We start from the raw sequence: 15714 nt of genomic DNA, 5'->3' as shown, positions 1-15714 counted from the left end.
GCCTCGGGGCTGGAGAAAGAAAGAAAGAAAGAATGGGCTCAACCCGGCGACGGTTTCCTCAAATCCAGTTTTCGAAAGCGCTAACGCGTCGGCGCTCTTTCCGCTCGCGCCCCACCGTTACTTTTCGATTACGTTGTCAATTCTTTCACCCAAGAACACCTCAGAAGTGTGTGGCACTCGGGTATCGCAAGCATGAATTCAGAGAAGACATAAAAGATTCTTGCGACCAGACATTACTCCTATACTGAGTACGTCATATCAATCATCCTCTACATGTACTGGTACTTCGCCAGTAATAGTATCCACCCAATGCGACACGTCTGTGTATCATTGTTTGTGCGGCTATGTCGAAGTTCCTTGATAGTTCTAAAGAAACAAAAATCCATACTCGTTCAGGGCATTATTCCCAAGCTGCGGCCTCGGTGCAGGAAAGGTTAAGGAACGAAGGACTGCTCGGTTGTTAGTTATGTGACCATAACATCATACAAACCAGCCGTTATAACATACCGTTATAACAAACAGTTGTAACTTCATACAAACCTGCTCTTCACCTCTGGAAACTGCCTCCTGCATATAGTCAGACGCGTTATCAATTGCGCCACAGGCCCCGGAACTCTTCTCTTTCCTGCCATAGCAAAACACTTCGATCCGAACACAGATGGGAGAGATCTGCGATATCTTTCACATGGTGTGGGCATGTACTCAGAGTCCTCACCTTCCCCCACCCCCACCCGAGAGGCATGGGAGACTGCCCTCCTCAACTGCTCCACACTGGAGTCCCAAGGGGCTCTAGTAAAGCGGGCGCGAGACGGGGCCTTGTCGCGCGGTGTCCCGGACTAAGGATACCGACCATGCAGCAGGGTTTTCTGACCCTCAAACTCTCTTTGAGTATTAAAGTTTTTCACCACCACCACCCGCATATAGCAATCCTCACGGTGACTGCACATCTAACGGTACCATGCGTACATTCGTTTTCTTCTGTATGCCGAGGCATGCGAACTATAGATAGCACGGGAAAGTCAAAATGTTTGGTTTGAACGCTGCGTACGAACAGCCCATACGGACTCCGCTGTCTGACGGCTCCGGTAGGGGGCGCTATTCGACGTGCGGCTGCGTACCGCGCGCGTACAACACCGACTGCACGAGCGCTGCTTGCGTATTCGCCACGAGCCGCACTTGGAAAGCATGACACACACCAATGCTGCTGTACCTCCACCAATTATTCTGTACCTCTAACCACTCTCTCACACCGCTGTCCTCGGCACACTCTCGAGCTTCTCTAACCTTCTAACCTCCTCTCCCTCTCACGGCGAGCACTAACAGCTTCGGCCCTTGGTCTCACGCTCAGCACGAAAAGCGTTATCGCAATGAAAAAATGCAAAATAGAAAAACAAGTCTCCAGCTAAGACGTTTCAAAACTTTTTTTTCCTTGCGCTATGCCTGCCTTCTCTTCACAACGTCACGTGCTTTCTTATTATAACACTCGCTGCTTATTTTTTTGCATGCGATTGATGAAATTCTAATTTTGCATTCGCGAGAGCTCTTTTCTAACATGTGATTTGCTTAGAAGTGACAATCCCTGTAAACTAGTGCGTCCCAGGTGGTTAAGCACTTATAGCGAGCTCCGAGAGGACATTTTTAAATCATATAGCCCTCCTTGTTTGGAAAGCGTAAATCGGTCGTTATGAATATGCTGTATACGCTCTCTTCCTAGTCGCTAAGCTGCTTTGGCGTTTACCTGTAAGGCGTTTGATTACAGGAAAACAGGAAATCGACGTTGCCCAGGTTATTGCAAGGCTTTTCGTTGTCTTTAACGCACCTAACGTTGTAGAACCGTTGTTGTTTGTTCATTGTAAAACTCGTATTAAATTCACTCCAGTATACATAAAACCAAAGCAATGTGAGTGGCCGCCCCGGCAACCGAAATAGCTCTGCATGACTATATACCCTCTTGTATATATTTCTGATTTCTTTACACCTTTAAAGATGTATAAAGGTGTCCCAGAGTGTCCCAGAGCTAACGCCCTTATGGTGCTCATGGACACCTAACTCCACAAGTGTCCACAGACACCCTCAAGTTGTTGGTGTCACCCTCGAGAGCGTTACACCTTTATAGGTGTAACGCAAGGATGCACGTCTTCCAGGCAGGACGCGTCTTATTCAGAGCATACTTGTTGTTGTAATCAGTTTCATTCTTTGATTCAAGTTTGATTCTAACCTGTGCCCTTCTATTCGCGTCCCCCCCCCCCCCCCCCCCCCCCCCCCCCCCCCCCCGCGGGCTCTCCTTGCTCCGTGGCCCGGCCCCTGCTGCGTCCGCCGCCCTCCCCGGCCGAAACATCCCGTCTCGTCCGTCGTCGTGGTGGCTGTGGTGATGGTGTGGCTGTGTCGATGTGGTGATGTGGCCACACAGAGGGCAGAGAGTGCGTGAACTGTGGTGCGACGTCGACGCCGCTGTGGCGACGAGACGGCACCGGGCACTACCTGTGCAACGCATGCGGTCTCTACCACAAAATGAACGGCCAGAACAGGCCGCTCATCAAGCCCAAGCGAAGACTCGTGAGTACACTATCCCATTCATTGCGCTCTCTTTCTGTGTGCGCGGCGTCGTGGTCGTGTTGTGTTGGTCGAATACAATTGGGCAGTATGCTAAGCCGATTTCGTGAGACGAGTTCGGCTTTGCCTGCTGTATCTATACTCTACAACAAGCCAGACCTCTGCCTTCCGTGAACTGTGCTTAGCACACATTTTCTGAAATCTAGTCATGAGAATTTAGTTTATGAAAGATTAACCTGCAGACTAAAGAGGTGTGGCTGGGGACTGACATTTTTTAATAGCCTTGAAGCTAACTTACCTGTGTTTCTCGGAACATATAGGGCAGTGTCGCTGCCACATGAGGCGCTCAGTTTGCGACATACCCGAACGAAATACGGGCAAGAATACAAGACTGGGGTAAATCTTAACACTATAGACATGAGCGAGGGAGTTTCCGGGTGCATATGTGCGCCCCATTAAATTACGTAATCAAACCGTTATCTTATCGCGAAAACGATGAGCGGATGGCGGTAAGATTGGTTACCTAAAAGGCTGACTAAATAGCCGGTTTTCTTCAATTTTCTGTTTCCCAATTTTCTGCCTATATGCGGTGAAAACACTACAGCGCGCGTGCACCAAATATGAAATACGTCCCCGAAAACCAAGGAATAAGGAAACTTTTTCCCAGCAATCGATTTCACGCACAACTCGCAAAACGAGCCTTACTTTGCGTCCGTTTGTCACTGCCGCATAAGTCGAGATAAGACACGGGGCGACCCCCTTCTCGAAAACCATGCTGTCCGCTTGTCGTGTGCTTAACGCTCGGCACAAAAAGCTCGCTGATGAAGCTAACAGCACGTGAACAGCACGATACTAGGTGCTGGAAAGTAGTTGTTAAAACGCTCCCGGCACCTCAAGTTAGGCTCGCTTGTGCTTTCAGCATTTTCCAGTTATGAAAGCACTACGCGAAAGAGAACGCTTAAGCGGCTTCTAGAACCACTCCGCTTCCATTTCTCTTCCGACGCGACGCGTGCTTTGTGTACGGAGAGCCGTATCTCTACCCGTTCTTATGTAGTGAGACCTAAGGAACGAGTAAAACTCGGGCTCATTTCCTGTTCTACGTCTCCGCACGTGGCACCTCGCGTGGTGGTGTTTTGTTCACCAGGGGGGCGTTCGCGCGCAAGCCTTTCCATACGCAAACGAGAGAGAAAGAACGGGCGAGGGGAGGAGGTTACCGGAAATTATCAAAAACCTTTCCTCGTAGGCTCCGCGGCCTCCAGCAGAGGGCGACACCAACTCGCGCGCAGCAGCGACGTTTTCCGGCAGGCGTGCAGCAACGCGAGGGCGTCAAAAAGTTTCCCCTGCCTGCATATTAAACACCAGAGAAGGGAGGGCGAAGGGGGTAGCTCCAAGTGGTCGCGTTCCCGCAGCGCCGGGAAAGAACGGGTGCGAAAAACGGAAGTAGCTCCAGTTCCTTTCTACTTCCGGTTTCGGGAGGTGCTGCGGCCGCGGCAGGCTGGCGCGGGAACCGAGGGGAAAGAGGTGCTGAGGGTAGCAATGCTCATGTGCAAGTCCGCGCGGCGTTACTTCCTGGGTTACCGCGCTGGTGATGTTGCAGCGAGGAATGTTTGTGCTATCCCTAACGAGCGCCAGTGTCAACGCCTTCCTGCGCCTTCTCCCAATTTTCATCCATTCTTTCCTTTTCCACAATGCAGTGTGGCCTACCAGTATACCCTTCTGCGTAACCTCCCTGCCTACTATTTTCCCATGCTACCTCTTTGTCCTCAAACAAAACAAAAAAAAAAGCGCTCTGAAGGAACGTGGAAGTTCTTATTCCAGCGAGAACTGAACAGGAAGGAAAATAACTTTTATGCTTTCCTGATACAGTGCCGCAATCGGGCACCTAGGGAGATGGCGCCTGGTTTCAGGGCATTGAACCTAGCCATGCTGTATGCCCGTACGAAGAGAACGTTTCGTAATTTGCCCGGCGCACGTGATCCGAATTCTGACGTCACAGCTAGCGACAGTGGAAGCACCTATACTGGCAGGAAATCAGGAGGTTTGCTTCATATGCTTGCAGGCTTTGTGGATTCGACCGCATGCCGCAGCCGCGATATTTCTGCAGCTTTCGGAACACTGCACGCATATATCTGTAGCTTTCGGAGCGCTGCACGTATCTGAGGGAGTCGAGAGCGGAGACGTGGATAGTGAGAGGTTCTGCCAGATTGTTCGGGTAGATTATGGACCGCTGCCGCAGAAAGAAACATCGCCTGATCGGAAATGGTTCCTAACACTACGTAGTATTAAACAGCGCTCATGGCATGGTGTGGGCATGGCATGATAGAAGAGAAGACTGAACGACAGTTTCTTGCGGTGCTGTTTTTTTATTTTATTCAATTCTTTTTTTTTTTTTTGTAATTTGAGCGGTGTCAGGAAGCATTATCGCATGTTGTAAAGCAAGGAAGGAAGCGGTTGAAACGAGCGGATAACTCACTTTTTATTCTGTCTTGTTTTGTATGCGATGTTCCTGCGGAAGTTGATATCACATCGCCTCCGCGCCTCGTATAGAGAATTTGAAGAGACAAATTCTAGGTCACTCGGGAGGGAAAGAAAATGTCTTTTTTCACGCTCTTCGTTGTGCGCGTATAATGGATAATGGTATTCGTTTAACGGTGTGCGTATAATGGTATCGAAAAGTGGTATTCGAATAGTACAAGAAGGATAAGTTACTCAACTGAAGCTGAAATTCCATACGTGCGTACTTGCTTACTGAACAACAAAGCCCACAGAGAGTTTACCAGTATATGCAGAATTTATTTTTCTTCCGCCATGTGCATATATCAGTAGATGACGGGAACATAACGCGACGAAGGTCCGCTGATGCAACAAAAGCCTCACCATGCATACCTGCGTGATGGTTGTTTGCTAGGCCGCACCTGATAAGAGTATTCGTATTCAGAATGGATATGCTTCACGATTTCTGAAGTCATCGCACTCTGAGTGTATGCACGCGGTGATCTCCATATTTCACCGAGTACTCCGCGGAGGGGCGGCAAATTCGCTCAAACCCAAGCTTGCTTTCACGGCTCTATAGAATTACGCGGCCAACTCGAGTTGATTAATTTTTCTTTCCCCTCCTGCAGCGTCAAACAGCCGCAAGGCGCATTCATCTGTGCCACACTCGGTATAACAACACCGAATCAAACGCGTGTGCTCCGCGAAACGAGAAATCCATACAGGTGTCCGCGCCACGAAGTGGCGCTTATACGCGAACACGTGGAAGTAAGAAGCCATCGGTGCAGAGAAGAATAACTCGATCAGCGTGGCCCGAACATGCACGCGAACGAAACGACCGCTTCGTGACGCACGTCGGTCCGTGCGACTGGCAACAACAAATAACGCGTGTACGCCGGGTGTATACGGTGCGCTGCTCTTCGGACGGTGCCACTTTGCGAGTTTGAGACACACAAAAAAATAAAACAGGCGGGGCCAGGTAGGTAGCTAGCACGAGACGAGGCAGTTCTTGCAACGATGGGGTCCGCGCGCGCAGTCGCTCGTACGTGGGCATACGGCCAGTCGAAAGCCGATCATCGCGGCCCAGCTCCGATCAATAATCGTGCAAGACGGTCGAGGCGTGAGTGACTCAGGAGCACCCGTGGCACGCCTACGAGCGTGACGCTGCCGCTACCGACGAAAAAGAGCCGTGTATGTGCGTGCATGTGCGAACGGTGGCCGGGTTGTTACTGCGTTGCTCGCCCGTACACGCGCCGCGGAAACTGTGCGCGACGGCTTTGAAAAGCGCCGATCTGCGAGACGAGGGAGACGATGACTGTAATGACGTACCTTTACATTTCCTTGCTATGTGGGTATTCTCTTATTTTTGACATCCGCGACTCTCTAACAACTCTATTAGCTAGAAGACGCGACGACGGGCCCCGGAGTAAAGGAAGAGAGAGTGGAAAATTTTGAGCCCGTGGCATAATCCAAGACCTGCTTTAAGGTTCCGGAAAGGTTGCTTATGTAACGAACGTAAGTCGTCGGTGAGGAGTATGCCGCAGAGAACTTTCCCAAAGGTTCAGCGTCACATACAACTACCCTTTCTTTTTTTTTCTGTTCGAAACAGCCCGTCAGGTCTTTTAATAACTGTAGAGTGCCTAAAAACGCACGTCGCCGCAAAGCGCTCAGAATTCTCAATTGACTTTGAATGGGACCCTTTCCTATGCAGTATGACAGTGCAGAGTTGATCACGGCGGCTATGAGCGCGACGTGGGGTCACACTTTGCAATGATCCATTTCGTAATTCATTCTTTAGCTCTTTTTGCTATTGACCATTCCCGCTTCTTTTATGCCATAACGGACAAATATGGCTCTGCTTGGCTAACAATTGATCCATACGCCATAGGCTGCACCGACAAATATCTGAGGGTAAGGAGAATGAATAGAGGACAAGAATCACTATGCAGAACACAGTTCCAAATGCCGCACCTTGTCAGCCGACGAGCAACACGGAAGAATCGTATCTCTCGGCCTTGACAGAAGTTCTAGCCATCATAAATTGCATACCAGGCTTATCGTTTACGCTGGCCCAGCATTTAGCGGCAAAATTCAGGATGAGTCCCAGCTTTACCGAAGCCAATCAGAAACACCGCCCAGCGCGAAAAAGAGATTCTCTTAGCACACGCTGCATAAATTAAATCCCTCAGGACGACGCGTACTTTGCCGTCTTGTTCGCGATGTGTGCAGCACCTCGGCTTGATGAAGCAGCTGAGCTCTCGGGAAAAAAAAAAAAAATCACAAGAAAAATAGACCAGCCGCGTCCGTCTTCCGCTCAGCCAGCCAGCTGGATGGATGTGGCCAAGGTGGCAGCTCCGAACAGGATGCAGTGGCGGCGTCTCTGCCCAGTGCGCGCACGAGGCCGCGATGGGAGGACGGCGCGCGAGCGCCAAGATCGATAACCGGGGCTCGGTCAAACGGACCGCGCGCTCGCTTTTTCGGCCGCCGCCGCTGAAGTCGGAGCGGCGTGCCTTGAGGGAACGCCCACTGCCTGCCTCTGCTGTGTGCCAGCGCCGTAAGCGCACACAAGCGAGGATACATGTGTGTGCATAGCATGTGGCCAGGAGCAAGCTAGGCGCGCTGCATCGAAGATGGGTGCGCGTGCTATCAGTGTTGCTGGGGCTCCTTTGGTTTGGTTTGGTTTATGGGGTTTAACGTCCCAAAGCGACTGAGGCTATGAGAGAAGCCGTAGTGAAGGGCTCCGAAAATTTCGACCACCTGGGGTTCTTTAGCGTGCACTGACATCGCACAGCACACGGGCCTCTAGAATTTCGCCTCCATCGAAATTCAGCCGCCGCGGCCGGGATCGAACCCGCGTCTTTCGGGTCAGCAGCCGAGCGCCGTAACCACTGAGCCACCGCGGCGGGGCGCTGGGGCTTCTTTGGACAGAAACTTACGACGAAATTTCTTTAGGCGGGCCACAGACAGTCTATGGTCGTCCAGTCACAAAAAATGCACCAGGAAATTTGTACTGTTACAGCAGAGATTTGTTGGCTATCAAGCTTATAGTACGAACTGAAATTTTTGTAGTAACAACAGAATTTTCTGTCGTGTTATGCTGTTTGTTGTCGTATAGCGACAAAAGTGGCGAAAAATGCTGCAATAATACTGCAGAAAGAGCTGTAGTTACGACAAAACTGCAAAATATTTTCTCGTATTTTGGTCACGATTCTGTCCATTTTTTAGCTGTCTGATTTCAGTGGGCACACTGAACTTCAGGCTTGCATAACTGCAGAAATTGCATAAGGACTTAGGTTCGGTATACAGCGTCAGTGAAGCTCATAAATTATGACTGTGCAGTCTATGGGCTGCCTCAGTTTAATGTCGTGCTGTCTCCAAGCCTGTGAAGTGTCTATCGGAAAATTTTTGTGATAGCGTTCTCTACGCATCCAAGACTAATAGAAACTTCACAATGAGCTATGTAATTTTTAATCAAGTACCGTGCAGGCATGGAGAACACCAGAGTCGAATCTTCATAGCCAAAGTTTCGTGTTTTTAAGTTGGAGATGCGTAACTATGGCCGCAGTGATTGTTCTCTGTGTATACGGTGAATGCGGCCGATGCTTTCAATTTGCGCCTATATTTCTAGCTGGAAAACTTCACATGGGCGGAAAAAGAAGCACTGAACAAAACAAAACAGGAGAGAGAAGGCGTAAACGGCAACCGGAGATAGGTGGTTTGATAAAAGTCACTAGTAAAATTTAAGCCAAGGTAGCAAAGAAGTCCGTTGCGGTTGTTGGATTTTAAACTTCGAGGAAGTCGCTAAGAAAAGAACTATAGTACTTATCGTTCGGGCTAGCAAACGCTGATAGCATGATGGAAATAGCGTGCATTTGACTTAACCCCTCCCTTCCTATAGCCCCTCTCTTCATAAACTTGACATACCTGATATGTTTGCCATGGAAGGCCTGTCACCGCCTTTCTCCGATATATCCTTCCCAGCCTATGCAATCCGTGTTCTCCCGCCCTTATGTCGAGCGCTGGGATTCTGCGAGAGAGAGAGCATAACTGCTTTAACAGCAAAGACTTCCGTCCGAACAACGACGAGACCGTGGGAGGAGTGGACCGGTAAATCATCTTCGAAGACGTTAATCACACTGCTCCGTACATTAGCCGTAATGTGCACATGCATACCCTGTATACGTAGAACCTGCAACGAAGAACTTAATCTAGAGATATGATTGTTCTTCTTCTCGCACCTACAGCCTCGCTGCAGGGTTGGTCGCCGGTACCTGAACTTTTAACCGACCCTCGTTTGACCCTGAACGCAGTGCAGGGCTTTCGGGGCGACTCCGTTTATTGTTCGCGCCGAGTCACGGATGGGGGGGAAGAAGCCGGTGAAACCTTGAGTCAAGGCTTGTTAGCACCTCCAAGGTGGCAAAGACAAGGCTCAGGTCATGCGCCGGGACCATCTGCAAAGCTGGAAGAGCGGGTTCCTCTTTTTACTGTTGCTGTGCTGCTTCTTCTCCTCCACTGCCAGCCTTCCTCTGGCCTCAAGCGTTGCTCTTGAAACACCATTAATTATTCGAGGGGCGCTGCCCGGCGCGGGCGTTGCCAAACACGCTCTCTCGCTTTAAACTGGCTTCGATGCGCGCGTGTAATCTTACGCCCGTCTAGCCCCCGTTCGGGACGTGAGGACGAACGCGAGACAAATTTTAGCGCCGGTAAGTTTTGCTGTAGGCCTTCGTGCCCACGACCTCCCTTCCTTGCGCCCAAAGTAATTGGAAAACGCGTGAACGGTGCACCAAACCTCAACACGACGGTGCGTTCTACACTCTAATCAGAGTGGAGTAAGCTTACTCCATTCCGTTCGCTCCCTGAACACGGTTGAGCAGGCGAACAAGCAAGTATATAGACCAGAAAGTGTACAAGTCTTTCACTGACTCTTGAACGCTGACGGGTTTGAACGAGACGGAGCTCTTCGCTGTCTCAGCGCGATTTTGCGGTGGCAAATATAAGCTGACGATCCAGCACCGGGTAATTCTTAGAGCCAGTAGCCGTTATCATGCTCGTATTTGAAAAAACAGGATTTGCAGCCAACTTTGTTTTCATCCTCCGTTTGTTTACAATCTTACGGATATTTATTTATTAATGGACGCCTCCAGAGTATACTTAGGACCTCCTTACACATAAGGTTTTGGTTATCAACTGCAGTTGTCCAGGTGCTCTTGACTATGCCACTTGGACGACTGTCTAAGTAAGTGGCTTCTCAACTGTATAGGGAAGTATGGCCCTTCATTGAGCGCGTACTTTCAAAAGTTTTCGTAGTATCTAACATGGGTGTCGTTGACCGTCGAGCTGTTTCGGAAAATTTCTATATACACGAAGCGTCGCCGATCCCGTTCCTGCCTGCACGGTTACAGTGCGGCATCTAGCCTCTCCGAGACGGTATACAATGAAGGGAAGCCGACGAAGAGACAGAGAGGGAAAAGAAAGAAGCCCTTCGAACGGCCAGATATGCGCGAGCATTATGCAGATGAGCCCGCTGACACGTACCTCCCTCTCCCAAACAGTGCGGCACACAACAACAGCGCCGCGTCTCACGGCCCCCTTGCTCCGTGTCCCGGGCCGCCCGCCCCAACACCTCCGGGGTGCCGGCGTCGCATCGACACCGCGTGTATTATTCATGTATGTATACACGGGGAGAAGACGGCCCGGCATACGCACACACAAGCACGCCATAGGCGAGAGACCAGCCCAGCCATATCAGCGTATGCAACTACAACAACAACACTGCGCACACAGTGCGGGGCGTTTGTGCGCGAACCGCCAGTCTTCCGACGGGCTGGCTCGGGATCGAGCGAAGAGAGGAGCTGGGCGTGTCACGAAGGCTGCCCGTGAAAGGAGCTGCGTTGCACGACAAAAAGGAAAGAGGTGTATGATAGAAGGAGGACGGAAGAAAGGAAGTGGCCGCGTATCAGCCGTGGGACGACGGGGCGTGTGTGTGTGTGTGCGCGCGCGCGCTTCCCGCGCCGGGTGAGGGTGCCAATTGTCGGCTCGGCCCGTAATTAATCGGCGCACCTGACACCGGGGTCAGCCGGTGCCATCGTTTAACTCCGGGAGCCAGGCATCTCCTCTCCTCCACCTTGCGCCGGGGAGGAATAGCCGCCGTTCGTTGTTCACTCTATACAGTATATATACATATACTGGCTATGAGCTCTCTGCTTTGCTCTCCATTGCCGGCTATATATAAGGCAGCTAGTAAATGAGCGAACGGCAGCTCGTCCATGAAACTCGCATACGCCGGCTTGTATATATGGGAACGAGCGTGTCGGGTCGTTTTGTGTTTGTTGCTCTCCTGACGTCTCCATAAACAAGCGCGTCTTGTCATTCCCACTCCTTTATTCGCAATGTTTATTAGGCTGTGCTTTTACAGCCTTTCGATCCACCTTATACTGTTCCGTATACGGAACATTCAGTGAGCGTTGCGCTGATTTATTAATGCAGTGCTTACTGCCCGCCTTGATCATTAGTTGTTGGTTTGTACGTGTGACCATCCGTGCTTGTCATTAATCTAGTATAGATAGATTAGAAAAATTTTGGGGACTAGTTTTTCGTGGCGCAGCGATTGCGACAGGCCGCGGCGACCCTGATGGCGCATTCACAGTGCATGGCGAATCGCAGCGCCGCGCGACCGATGTGGTCGAAAAGCGACAGTTGTGTAGCAGCTTTGAACCTGCTGAACCAATGAGTTTTGCATTTCGGAAGCGAGGCGGCGAATATATTCTTATCCGTATTCGCTCTGCCGGCAACGTCAGTGCCGATCATTTTCGCTTCGAACAAGATCCTTCAGTCTAGTGGCTGGCAGGTCGCGTTTGCTAGTGCGAACATAAGTCGCGTTTACAAGAATACGACAGAAGTCGACTCCAATCAACTTTTTTGAGGGAAAGAGCAGGTTTTGAGAAGGAAAGGGGTGACTCGTCGTCTACTCTATCCCTCGACATTTTTGCACTTACCCTCAAAAAATTGGGCTGGAGTCTACCTCTGTCGCATTCGTGTAAACGCGGATATATGCACTGCACAGCTGCTTCTTGGACGCGAGTCGCTGCCGCACGCCTGACCTGCTCGATTGGCCAATGTGAATGCACCTCTGTAGGCATTAAGCTATGAAACTACACCATAAAGTTGTGTACACGCTTTGTAATCCGGGTTAACTTTCGAGTCTCGAAGGTCGCGCAACTGGCTGTGACTCGGGACTGAGGAGCAGTTGGACAGTTCGGATTTTCACACGAGCCAGCGTGACTAGCGAGTGATTGGTCCCTTAGGGGCTCTTTCGGAGCGAAAATTACCGGGTCTAAGGTGGGCCTCGGCAATCGAAAGTCCGTGCGTAGAACATCAACCGCGTCATATCCTGAGGAGCCGCTGAATGGTTTTAACGGCACCGCACGCAACTCGAGTCTGAGGGCTGAAAAATCGAGCACTGTGCGACTGCCCCGCGACTGTCACTTTTCGACCGAAACGAACATTCGACTTCCCGGACTCGCCTGTGTTAATACGCCCTAAGACGCAAACTTATTACCTCGTTGTTTGTTGCACAAATTACGTAACTGCACATCATGAAAGCACCTCGCCCTTCCCTGTGTCTAATTAAGGATTTACACTTGGAAAATTGTATCTGCCCTATAAGCAGAAAGGAGTTAAAAGGGAGTAAGAGAGTAAGTGAGAAGGGGAGAGAGTAAGGTAGTAATCTTACTCCCTTGTTACGCCCTTATAAGCACATTCGTGTTTAGAGCGTAGCTGATAGCGCCGTCTTTCGTTTCCCGCAGTCTGCGGCGAGGCGCGCCGGAACGAGCTGTGCCAACTGCAAGACGACCACGACGACCCTCTGGAGGCGCAACCAGAACGGCGAACCCGTCTGCAACGCCTGCGGTCTCTACTTCAAGTTGCACAACGTGAGTGTATACTGGGCTCTTAACAGCTTCGCCTCCGTAATTGCCTGCGATGTTTCACATACACTTTGCAACCGCCGCGAAAAATCGCTGTTTTGCTGCAGTGCAGTGGTCGTGGCTGTGCTTACAAAATGCGAACACGATTCAGCAAGCAACAACTACACGCTTCAACAACATCCGCCCGGTCGCTGACGCATTTTCGTAAAGACGGCTTGCTGATCCGCGAGGAAAACGAAAAGGTCGCCGGTGCAGATTTGCATACAATGCGTGGTGCGTGGAGTAGGGCGGCTTACGTTCGTTATTCGGCGTAATTTTGCTTGCGTAACCAACCAAGCATAGCTAACTATATAAGCAAGCAACAGAAACACGCACGACTAACCTTGCTTAAATCAAGGAATGCAAACAACCTGCTGTCGCCGCGAATGTTCCTTTAAGTCTTTCTTTACGCAACAACGCCTCATTTGCTCGGTTGCGCATGTTGCATTTAGCCACGTCATTATTAGGTTACCCGTGTTACGGGCTGGCAGCTTGCATACTATCCAGAATAGAACGCGAGCTCTACCATCACACCTAGAATGCCTGCAGAAAAGACTCGCTTAGGAAGCGCACCGTAATGAGTCACAACTCCCTCAATTTATTGTTCTAAGTAAAAAATTGATTATCCGGTTCATTCTGGCTGTGCTTTCATGTGTACGGTAGCAAAAGACTCATTTATCACTGAAAAAATTCGATTTAAGAATCTTCTCGCCAGTCGATTGGAAACCAAAAAGGACGGGTTTTCACCATTTTGAAGTGAATAGCGCATAGTGTAGCCTCCGAGATCCGAGTCTGAAATCTTTGTCGACCCACGCATTTTACTTGCGAAATTTTCCGGCAGTGGCGCCACCTGTATTTCGTTTTTTTTTTGTTATTTCTTGCCGATAAAAGCTCCTAGGGGTGTGCGAATATTCGAAATTTTCGAATATAATTCGAATATTATATTTTTAGTATTCGTATTCGATTCGAAATCCAAGTATTCGTGTTGTTTCGAATATTCGACCCGACGCGAATATTCGTATCTAGCCGAATATTATATTGCGAGCACCGGCGTTCATTTCGGTTCGCAAGTCCTATCGACAGAGACACAGCAACTTGGCGGCGCCCAGAGCAATACGTAAAGTTGGGTCATGCAGTAGCTGACTGCGCTGGTGAGCTTCTTTGTGGCTATACCTGAGAAGCTGGTATAGTCAGAGCTGTGCACGAAATACCTCGCAATATGTGCCAGTTCAGTGCCAAGTGAGAGGGCATTTTCTTTGGCTGGAGAAGTCGTTTCAGCTAGAAGGGAACTACTTCTGCCTGATCATGTGGAGCAGCCGGTTTTCCTTCACGACAACCTATTATGTTCATCCCAGCAACGCGCTTCTGTGCTTATGGCGAGCTAGCCTTAATCAATGCTGTGTACTAGCCATCTTCTCTGATATTGCCACTCTTCTCATAATAATGCTCGAGACTTTGATACTTTTTGTGAAGCCACACAAACCTTTTGTGTTCATTTCATCAGTGTTAGTTGAACTGTGATGTTCTTGGGTGCTCAAATAATGTTTTGTAGTGGTTAAATGCGTCTGTCCTTGATTATTCGATATTCGATTCGATATTCGGAACCAAGTATTCGTATTCGATTCGTATTCGAAAAATTTGATATTCGCACACCCCTAAAAGCTCCCTTCTCGGCGAGAGCGGTCTTTTTTGTGATTAGAGCGCGGCCAACTTCAGTTTGTTCTGGGTGTAGCATTAACAATTTGAAGAGGCCTCGACGATGAGTGCGTCCCGAAGAACTGCACACAGTTGCATGCATGGTCGCTTTTTTGTTTCCTTTACGTGAAAGTCGCATATAATCTCAGTATACCCAAAGCAGCCATAATTGGTTAACTAAATGCATGTATAAGGCGCTAAATACGGTACAGACACAACGTTTATCTCCCAAGTCAAAGCAGTTACAGCGAAGCGCGAGTGATTTTGCGAGAATAACAGAGATTATGTGGCGGGCGATTGTTAAAAGACTTGGGACTCCGCTTCCTGGAGTAGTATTAAGTGTTCCGTGTCACTTTTTGTAAACAAGCGGATGTAGATCGATGGAAGAGCGAGCATTAGTGTTGGAAGCGCAGCGTGGGGATTCCGCGTCGGGGTTCCACCGACGGAAAGGCGCGATCACGCGCGAACGCGAAGTGCGGGTGCTCGCTTCCATGGTCCATTAGACGCAGCGGCCGACCGTTAAGCGACGCTTTAAGCGTCATCCATCAGGACGAGGAGGAGGAGGCGGAGAAAGCTACGACGGTGTAGTACACCCTGCTCGGATGGGGAAGTAGCAATATCCCCGGGGTTGAAAAGCACGGGTACGTGGGGGAGGGTGTTGGATCTCGAGAACCCCTGGCGCGACAGCACTTGCCACCGGTTTGTCGCATGACTGCAGAGAGGATGACGACGGCGACAAACTAGTTCCATGCGCTGCGTGTTTTTTTTTTATTCATCATTGTTTTCCGCGACCAGTGAACGATGCGTGCGACAGCTGTCAGTCTGACTTGTTGACCGGGTTGAAGAAGAAAAGAAAAGTCTTACAGATGCGGCGCAAAAAGACAAGAGCGACACGCCGATGAAATGTTGAGGGGTGCATGGATTGGTGGAGGCTTAAAGCCCATTTCGGGGCTTTTCGCCATGCCTCTTGATCAAGGTAGTTTTTTGTGAGGTTGTTTTAAATTTAAAA

At 50.0% G+C, this 15714-nt stretch overlaps 1 protein-coding gene across 5 annotated transcripts in view; it reads left to right on the top strand.

Annotated features, from left to right (window-relative positions):
* The window catches only part of LOC149358474 (GATA-binding factor 2-like), a 256638-nt gene that overhangs the window by 218918 nt on the left and 22006 nt on the right, over positions 1 to 15714 (top strand). For all 5 annotated transcript variants that reach the window (XM_089570546.1, XM_089570545.1, XM_089570548.1 and 2 more), the window contains 2 exons: positions 2411 to 2556; positions 12852 to 12977. In XM_089570546.1, the coding sequence (XP_089426672.1) occupies positions 2411 to 2556; positions 12852 to 12977 (272 nt within the window). The remainder of the gene's footprint in view (positions 1 to 2410; positions 2557 to 12851; positions 12978 to 15714) is intronic.

Source organism: Amblyomma mixtum, chromosome 2, assembly GCF_055824585.1.
Source record: "Amblyomma mixtum isolate Tamu chromosome 2, ASM5582458v1, whole genome shotgun sequence".
NCBI classification, from domain to species: domain Eukaryota; kingdom Metazoa; phylum Arthropoda; class Arachnida; order Ixodida; family Ixodidae; genus Amblyomma; species Amblyomma mixtum.
Note: the sequence above shows the minus strand (reverse complement) of the source record. Positions and strands in the feature narration are given on the sequence as shown.